Raw genomic sequence first — 10,698 nt, forward strand, 5'->3', positions numbered from 1 at the left:
CACACCTGCAGAAATTTTTTTGCTTTTTGGGTTCAGGAAGTCTCAAAATGTGGAGATTTACAAAAAATTTGAGGATCAAATTTGACACGATTCCAATACTTTCCCTTGTTATGTATACATAACAGCCTGGAAAGTATAAAAGGCAAAAAGCAAACTAGCATTTAGGGTTGTTTTGCAGTGAGCCATTTTAGAGGCATTGTGCACCTCAAGCAGTGAGACATCTCAAAGCTCCTTCCCCGGAAACTACATTCAGCATCAAGCTTCCAAAGTATTTTCGGTCAATTTATTTTGTGCATCCGGTAGCAAAATAAAATGGTAATCCATTCAATGAATACTCTCTCCATTTTAATTGGTGTACAAAATGTGGCATTCCATTAAGTGGCTGATTTCTTCTTAAGTAAGATAGTCTTTTCAATAAGCTGAAACAGAAAGAATTGATGATGATGATGATGAAAATATTGCAAAAGTTGAATTTAAAGTTAGTCAAGGAGGGTTTTGATTGGTTCTTGAGACCACACAGTTTCATAGTTTATAGGTTATGTCTAGTGTAGTAACTATATGTTATTTTAAGTTGTGTGTGTTATTTAATGAGTTAATTTTGACTCTGGAAGTACAATTAATTTATGCGGCTAATTCTTTGAGCATTTGCTTCTTCACTTTAATGCCATTTTGGCTTACGAAAGATTTCATAGGAACTTGTATATTTATGAAAACTAAGTGTTGAATTAATTTAATAATTTTATTAAAAAACACAGAAAATAAGCAAATGAAACAATCCATTAAAGGTACATTTACTACTATAAATCATCTAAAATTATTAATAAAGAAATTACATGTTGGCTTTCCAAAAGCTAATATTGCCTCCACAGGAGGTCATAGAGTACACACTCAAAGAGTGCAAGTGCAATTATATTTTGTTAATACTGGTTTTTATTAAAAATAAAATTGTGTAAATACTAATTATATAATAAATATCACAAGAAAGCTCTCTCTTAAAATAATACTAAATTCAGTTTTGTAGTTCTTCGATCAGTTCATAAAAATCTGTAACAAACCATCCGGCTTTGTCTTTAATGATATTTCTCTTGCTGTTTCCTCCAAATCCAATAAAACCATCCTATTAAATATACAAATTTAATTAATATTTTGCAATTGATTTAGAAATTTAATCTAAAAAAAAATTCAATATTCTATATAAACAGTGATATAATTCATTTAATTATGCTGAATCTATATCCATTTTGAGATTACTTGTTTCTCAGTAACCCAATTCATTCAACCCTAAAAAGATAAAAATAACAATTAAGATTTTCAATAAAAACTTGTTAGTTATACAGTAAATCCATATATTTACAATAAAATTAATTAAATTATTCCTATTACGCATAAATCTGTTTTCTTTTATCATCAAACATAAGCAAAAGTTTTCGTATAAAAGGATCTGAATTTTTTATATTTTATAATCAACCGGAAAACAATTACTTCTAAATTAATGAATAAACTTATATTTTAAATACAGTAAAATTTACTAATAAAAACATTTTTTTAAAAATCTTCAAGAGAGTGCAATCTTTAGTCTGTAAAAGATAATTCTAGAATGCCACTTTACTGAGACGTATGTGAAGATAGAATGGAACAGAGCAAAGTGTCTAGAAGAGCATAGAGAGGGTAGATCAAGTAGAGAAGGTTTAAGGAAAGATGTGATTAAGAGTAGGAACCGAGAATTGTTATCCACGTCATGGAAGTGGTTATTAGGAAAAAAAGAGGGTTAGAAGAAAAGTTTGATTAAAAAAATCGGTTTCAAAAGTTCAACAGTTCTAAAAAACAAAGCAAACAAAGCAGTGAGCTTTTGGAATTCTTAATGGAACAAATTTAAATAAGAACTAAATGTTCTAGAATTATCTTTTATGGACTAAAGGTCACATTCTGCTGACAATGGGTATAATGTCCCAAAATTACTTGGGAGCAATTGTCAGTTTTTGATGTTAGAAGAACTTAAAGGTAGATAGTATTGTATTGTTGAAGTTGGGGGAACTAACGCTATTACTTTTGTTTAAGAAAAGGAAATGTTTAATTGATGTATCTTCTGTTCTTAATTGTGTTGATTAGACTAGATGTGAACTTGGCAGCAATTCATTCTTCACAATAAATTCCAAATTAATCTGGCATTTGAAATTTTTCTTCATATCAATAATTAGCTTAATATCCTACCATAGTACAAGATGATGATAATTTATATTTGTACCAAATTACTTGGTTATATTTTAGAATATTCTGGATGAAAAGATCAATTATTAATCTGGAACCTTAAATCTGCAACTTCTTTATTGTGCAGATGTATTACCATTTAAGTCACCTGGATCTTCATCTAATCTTTGTTTTTCTATTATTTAGTAGAAATCCTAAGGCTACTAATGAGTAAGACAGTTTTTAATCATGCTCACAATAGGATTTGATTACCCATTAAAACTTCTGGCTCCAATTCAATGGCAAGCTGATACCTTTACCATCTTAGCCATCTCACCTACTAATTTCAGAATTAAAACCATAGTGGTCACTCACCAGACTAACAAGACACAACTTTATGTCTAGATACCAATGAATCAGCAAGGCTGTCAAGAGCTTGTACAGGGACCCAGGGAGTAGAGCAGGTCCTTTTGCCTCTTAGCAGGCTCTTTTAAAATGAAGTATGTAAAACTGTTTCTTTAACATTAAAGATTGTTTTCTATTAATATTTTTACTAAAGAAAATATAATCTTGATTTTAAAGAGGTAGGTACTACTACAGGACCCATGTTTTCTCTGGGCCCAAGGAAAATCTCCAAGCTCTCATCCAACTTATATAAATGCTATGCCAGAGTGGAAAAGCTTTACATGTTAAAATTTAGAAAGTTTACATCATTTTTAATATTTTAAAAATTTTGCATTGTTTTTATTTTATAATTGCATGTATGTAGATATATATAATCTTGGTAACTTACAGCTGGAGGACAAGCCATTAAATCAGTGATGCCATCTCCAATCATTACAACTTTCTGATAGCCATAATTTTCTTTTAGGTAACTTATTACTTCAGCTTTTCCATTCTGATGACAAACAGGTTGATTTTCATCAAAACCAGCATATTTACCTATTTGAAAAGGAAAAAAGAAACATTAAACAGCAATCCGAACAGTTGAAGTATCAAATAAACTAAATTGTGCATTAATCTTATGAATTTTGTAATAAAAAAACATTTTATTAACTATAATACTAAATAGCAGAAAATGATGGTTTTCAAAGAACCAAACTAATTTTCTATAGATAGTATCATAAATTAAAGTTTTATAGTTCAAAATTAAACTTTTAGGAATAGAATACCACACCAAAATAGTCAATGAAAATAAATTGGGTACTCAAATTGTATCCCAGTAGAAATGCAGGGAGTTACAAAGCATTGGTTTACTATATTAAAAAAATTATATACTGGGTAATTATTATAGATAAATATTTTGTGCTAAGCAATAAAATATCTGGTAAGATTCCTCAAAGTTTAATCTGAAAGAACTACAGCAGTTCCTTGTTATATCAAATGTTTTTTATTCCAAATGTAAAAGCACATTAGCCAATAATTACTTTCCTGGCTCTGTTATATATAACAGAGGGAAAGTATGGTGATCTATCAAAGAGCGACCCTCCCGAGATTTTTACATTTTTGGACTTGGGACCTTGTATAAAATACAACCCATAAAAAGTAAGTTGGCATAAAGATCAAAAACAAAAAATGACTGCATCGATTGTTTGTTCACCAATATACAGTAGCTCCTTATTATATCATGGATAAGTACATTCTATCCCTATAAAATGTAATTATGATTAGCCATTTTTCACCAGATCATAGATGTATAATGGCAACATAAATTCAGTGCTTTTTTTTCCTGTGACCATAAAATGCAAACATTGCAGATTCTGCCCATTGACACTCTGAGAATTTATTCATTCACAAATCTTATTAACAATTTATTATACATGCAAAAATATTAAAAAATTACTTACCATTAAAATAAAACAAAAGTCTATTAGCAAACACATTATTTAAACATATATTTAATTCGTTAGCAATTGGTTCTAACAATGTATAGAAGCCACCAGATATCAAATATACTGCAATCTGCCTATTGTGGAGTATTCTGATTAGATCTCTACAAAAATAAATTTAATTATTACTAAAATTCAAATCAATGAAAGTTTATTCTAATTTATTTATAATTAATAAAAAAATTTCATTTTAAACCAGCAACTCATTCTTGGAAATTTGACATATCAAACAAAGAGGCACCAGAAGACTACGGATTGTATAGTTTTGTCTTTTAGTTGGCATCCGAATTCTTGTAATTTACCATGATAAATTATGGGAATCCAAATGCAACTGCAGCATGCAGATAGAACATTCTTATATTAGTTTTGAAGCCATCTTAGAAACTGCTGCATTAAATCAAGATTATTTTTAACTCTATTGTAATTTCTGAAAAGAATGATGGATCTAGCATGTCAGAATGATACATTATAGCTGATATGCATCTAATTCTAGTAACAATACTTGGTTTTAAAAAAAGTGAAAGATGATAAGACTTTTGAAAATACAGGAAATAATGAGCAATAGAAACATTTGACGAGAAATTCGAAAAATGTTTGTCATTTTTCTCTCTCTAATTAATAAATAATGGTTTCAAATACAGGGTATTTAAATAAAAACAGTGTTTTGAGCATATTTTCTACTAGATAGCCCCACTGTACAGACATCATTCTACAATAATGGCATCATCATAAGAAAAAGCACTGTATATTATAGTTCACAGAAATGAAGTCTGTAACTGCTGCCCAAAGGAATGTCAGGCAAGAATGTTTCAGTAACAAAAGCATTCATAAGTGGCATCAACTAGTTGCTGGAAACAGAAGTGTTTTAAGAGGCCACTCACAAGGTAGACCTACAACAAATGCAGAAAGCATTGAAAGAATTAGACCATAGTCCAAAACACTCGAACTACTAATTGAGTCATCTAGTAAACATTTATCTTAAAAGCACTATGCTTGTTCATGATAAAGATTAAGACTTTATGCTTACGGACTAACTCGTTCATAAGATTCAGCTTACCGAGGTTTGATGAAAGTTTAAAAATGTATCTGGATAAAATGTAAAATATGAAATTATTATTCAATATCATCAACTCAATTTTAAATTATTTTGTATTATTAAAAGAAAAAAAAAATGTGTCTAAAGTAAATCAATATCTATATTATTCAGGAACTTCATACAAATTTTTTTTATCATGCCAAATTTGATGCAATAGTGGCAAGTAATTGTTACTAAATAAACTGTATATGAAAATAACACTTATAATAATTTTATTGATTTTGTATATAATCAAAGCTTGATAACTTCATCCAATTGAATTTTAAAGATTTACTATTTTTCCTGCAGTGAAAACATTTTAGGAAACTAACCACTTTCAGGCTTTACACACAATAGGCCATTGAAAAGGTAATGCTAGTAGTGATCTAGTGTCTTCTCTTGATCTTTATTTCTCCTGTTAACTTCAATGATGGTTATAAATCTTGAAGGCACTTGAGTTTTCTAAGAAGATTTTACTCTAAGTAAAGCAGTTTGAATTGAATTTACATTCAGAGAGTAAAGTATTGGATAAAATAAAAAGTTAAGACAAAGCTAAGAAGTGCTAAACTTTTTAGTATTTCATGATATATATAGAATTTTCTTTTTAACCAAATAATGTGATAATTTCATTTAAACAAAATTAATTTAAGCAAAAGATAAATTGCCTGTAAATTAATAAAATTAATTCACTTGCAGATAACATTTAACAAAACTTTTGGTTAATGTAAATGATGTTATAATAAGCAAAATATTAATAAATGTCTGGATTTAGTAATATAAATCTTGAAATATTTCTTTAACAACACAAATATTCAGATACAATAATGAATTGAAATACTTACTTGATTCCAGGAGTGAAATTAGGATGATGCTTATATAAATATTCATGAATCATAGTTACAGTTGGCTGGATTAATTCTAAACGTTGATGAAGAGCCTCTTTAAATGTCATCCCACCGCTCATTGCTTTCTGTGTCCTTCAATTTAATAGCAATAAAATTAATGATTTTTATTGTTTAAAGAAAATAAACAAATTAATAATAAATATTTATATTGAAATTAAGTTTAGAGATATGTCTACATGATGAATTTTAATTAAGATATTCCTTTAAAAAAAAGGTTAAACTGGTATATAAATTAGTATATAGAACAATATAATTAACTCTGAGCTGGCAGAAGGATGTCAAAAGAAAGAAAAATTAAGAAAGTATTAAAAATTATCACACAAATGATCATAAATTTGTTGCAGCTAATGTGCTTATGGTCGACTACTGCCTACTGTCAAACCAGATTAATGGTATGAGGGGCACTTATGGCATAGTGATACATGCCATGGAAAGCAACACATAAGGGAAACAAATCTAAACACTGGGCAGACAAAAGAAATGTGGTATTGTTTCCAAGGAATGTCTCAGTCATGTTGCCACACTTCCTTGTCCTACCCAGTCTCCAGAATCATCTCCATTGAACACTTGTGGGACCAGACGAGATTGCAGCTTCAGCCATCTACGAGTATGACAGATCTAGGACAACAGTTGCAACATCTGTGGACAAATATGTCACAGGATAGCATGTGGTGCCTGTATGCATCCATACCCAACAATATCCCTGTACATCCAGGCAAGAGGAGACCCTATAAGATACAATTTAGTATCATTGTTCCATAGTAAATAAGATATTGTAATCAATTATTACCATAATCATCAGGTTTGCACTAATAAAGTTTCATTTTATTCCAACATCTCCCTTGTGTGACTTTTTTCCAATTAAAATTACATAAATGTATAAAACAAAGTGTGTGGAGTATTGTAAAAATAAATGATGATACTCGCTCGTAGTCAGCATTATTTTTTTTGCATTTCTGCATTAATTTGATATAATTCTGTTTCAAAGACAGATATAAAAAGAATCTGCAGTCTTCTTAATGCCTCTTCCACACACAAAGATGTAGTTATTTTTGTATTCTATTAAATTATACCTCAACATATTTTAAAAAATTTAATAAATTTATATATATATATAATTTTGAAAGATATATTTTATTCCAGATTTTATTGCTCTACTGTGCTTCTATTTATTGCATTCAAGTTCCAATTTGTTTACCAGCAGAAAAGAAAAAAATGCTCCTTTGTGCATTGGAATCATTAGTAGGATCATAAAGATCTTTAATAAATCTATTTAGAATATGAAACAAAAATTAATTTTTCAAATTTATTACCGCATGGTCTATAATAATAAAGAATATTGTGTGGTTCTGCAACAGGTAAAAGGAGATGTAAAATGAAACCAACATATCAAAATGAAGCACAGAATTTATGGGATTGTCAAGTATAATGTCTTATGAGAATAAATTGGTTTTTAGTCATGAATTTTGTTGAAATAAAATGTCTGGACCATTTGACTCAGTGCCCAAAATGATATTTTATATTAAAAAATACGTATGTGATGAAAATCTGCATTTATTCAGGTATTTTTTTATGACTTGGAGATGGGTGAGGCTTTATATTTGTATAACATCCCAGACCCCCATCTCATCTCTCCCAATCCCTGATATATATATTGTACAATAAATATGAAGAGAAGTATCAAGTTTTCTCAGTTTGATATGATATTTACAGAAAAGTGTAGTTTATAAAGTGTAGAATATAAATAAATACAAGAATATTGTCTTACTTCTCTGCAACTTCCTTTTCTTTCCCTGCAAATTTCGCTAATTCGTCGATAGCTTCGTCCCTACAAACCGTAGAATCTACATCGAAGCAAACAGCATCCGCTTCTCTCCACAGTTTCTTAGTCTTTTCTTCGAAGTTGTTATAAAAATTAAGATAATATCGACACGAGATCATTCTGCAGAACTAAACAATGCATATTTAGTGAATGAATTTACCAATGAAAAATATATAAAGAATATCTCTCTATGGAATAATTCCCTTTAAATCTTACCTTTCTCGTATATTTCGAGAGGAATAGACAAGTAAAGTAGCGTTAGTAGACACTGCGTTACGGATGTGTGACATTCGTGGATTGGCGTAATGGACAGTTTCCAATGATCGACCGACATAACTTAGTTGTTTTCCACTCGGCCAATGGGACACGCAAAGAGTAGTGACGAGAGAGAATGGAAAACTACCGAAGTGTACAGGTACACTCCGTCAAATGCCGTCATTCCCGCGAATAAAATAAAATTAAACTCAAAAAGAAATAACGATCGAAAGGATTTTCTACGTCACCCTCGACTAACAACAACGTAATAAGATAGCGAGCGCAATTACTGGAATCCAAACTGGATTATCTTATAAATATAAAAATAATAATCGTCGTTATAATTAATTTTAATTTATAAACACTAATACAGAATGTTTTTATAATGTTTAAAAGTAATTCTTCACACTAATTTCGATAGAATTAAATGCATTGCGGTGCGGTATCCAACCCAGTTTGGTAGGATTCCTGTTTGTTAATAGTTAAATTTAAGGTATTTTTAAGAAGAATTTTGCGATAATAAAGGTGCGGTAATTGAAAATATATGAAATTTTCTTATAAATTTGATAGTGCGGGCTCCACACTAGAAAAAAAAAATTCGAAATTTCAGACCAACTCGTGCGGAGGGGTTAATGACCTGGTCGAAAGTGCCTCGGTTTTCCTCCTCTTCTATTTAAAGGTTTGCTAGATGATTCTTCGTATATTTAAAATAATAAGAATTGTATATAACGGGAGTATATAAGGTAATTATTAAATTATTTCGGATTAAAATTTGTTAGTATGAGATAGTAATTGTAAAAAGATAAAGTTTATTCAAAATTAAAGGCTAAAGAAACCTCCCGAGGCCTTATATCAACGAATACAAATAAATACACCTGAAAATTATGAGTTAAGAGAGCGATTTGATCCATTATTTTTACTCTTTACTCATAGTAGGTACAGTACCTCACTGTGGTATGTGTGACACACCTGATGCCCAGTAATTTATTTAAGTAAATTGTCGGAATGTGATGAAAACCAATGGATTAAGTGGTTCACATAATAAAAAATCTCCTATTAAAATAATATTACTGGAATATTCGATAATATAAGCTAATTTCTTCTATAGCTCTTTTTTAATTAACTAACTAACTAATGAATTAATTATAATTTTAAACATTTCACTAATTACGGTAGACGTTATTAATTAAAACGTGTGGATGTATACGTAAGAAGACATTGATATCATGGAAATATCAAATTAGTGGTGGCTTGCCCCTGTACATACATCATACTTTTACGATTATAATTTGTGGTATGTTTTACTCGATTCCAGGCAAGAGAAAGCACCCGTTTGCCTTCTTCTGGATACGCCCGTTCTGACATTAAAACTGTGTGAAGTTGTCGAAAATGTATTCAGAAGTAATAAGCACGTATTGCCTAAAAGTACAGGTTTGCTGAAATTGACTGTGAAAGTATTTCACATATCTAAAAGGAATTTCATTTGATATTCATTTCATTTGATAGAGGGCCATATTTGAAGACAAATGAAAGGCCCTCTAGATATTCTAGCTCGTTGGCTTGATCCCACTGTGGGTCAGCCTACAGTTAATATTTATAAGACCTTCACATAGTACATACAGCTCTGATGTGGGAACAAATTGTCATTTCTATCTTATCTGTGGCAATAACGTATTTCAGGAGGAAGATAATATGATGATTAAACATAATCATCATATAAATGTGATTTATAATTTAAAAAACGTTGATCTATATGCGCTTCTATACTACGGAAATCGTTCAGTCAGACATACGATGGCATTGGGCATTGCCTATACAAATTACATCAACATAGATTTTTCTAATTAACGTCGAATTTGGAAAATTAATTATCAGCTTATTCGGAATTATTATTTGTTTGTATACGACAAAGCGACACGTGGGCTATTGCCGAGGGGGAAATTAGTTTATTAACAAATTTAATTAATGCTAGGGTTAACACTGCCCGAGACAGGTGAAATGACGCCCGGAGAATGCCGGGTTATACCATAAACAAAAATGAAATTTGCCTAGGGCCCGAATTCTAAGGGCCTCTCAAACATACGAATAAAACGGAACAGTAGATTCTTTACCATTTGTCATAAAAAAGACTTTAATTTACATCTAACAGTGAATTTCGGATACCCTTTATGCCGGGACAATGGCTCTACTGACATCTTTTCTGAGTCTGACCGATACTTTGTATAGTTTATTCTACAGGCACGAATTAATTAATTAAACTTTTATATTTATAAAATACAATAATTCTAATTCTAATTTAATATATATTTTATATCCTAAATGTAAAATTTATATTTTAAATACGTAATTTCGTTTAATTAAAAATGCACGCGTTTATCTAAAGGAGTTGGCAGAGAAAATATTAATGGTAAACAAATTGCAATTCTCGAATGATTATTCTTTTATTCCGAATAGGTTAATAGATACAAGTACAAAGAAGGGGGATGGGAGCGAGAGAAAGATTCAATTCTCCATTCATCAAACAGACAAACTTAATATCAGATATCATCTGTCTGTTTGACTGTC

General features: G+C 30.1%; 1 protein-coding gene across 1 annotated transcript; it reads right to left on the reverse strand.

Moving 5' to 3' along the window:
* Window positions 1-720: 720 nt before the first annotated feature.
* On the reverse strand, window positions 721-8,357 carry LOC136982854 (phosphoserine phosphatase-like). Its single transcript, XM_067279396.1, has 6 exons — window positions 8,095-8,357; window positions 7,825-8,006; window positions 5,994-6,128; window positions 4,035-4,180; window positions 2,981-3,129; window positions 721-1,117 (listed from the first exon to the last, which is right to left on the reverse strand). Exons 2-6 carry the CDS (start codon window positions 7,995-7,997, stop codon window positions 1,010-1,012), a joined length of 711 nt encoding a protein of 236 aa, XP_067135497.1. The 5' UTR covers window positions 7,998-8,006; window positions 8,095-8,357; the 3' UTR covers window positions 721-1,009.
* Window positions 8,358-10,698: the final 2,341 nt, after the last annotated feature.

Source organism: Centruroides vittatus, unplaced genomic scaffold (genome assembly GCF_030686945.1).
Source record: "Centruroides vittatus isolate TY-2023 unplaced genomic scaffold, ASM3068694v2 contig_1175, whole genome shotgun sequence".
Taxonomy (NCBI): domain Eukaryota; kingdom Metazoa; phylum Arthropoda; class Arachnida; order Scorpiones; family Buthidae; genus Centruroides; species Centruroides vittatus.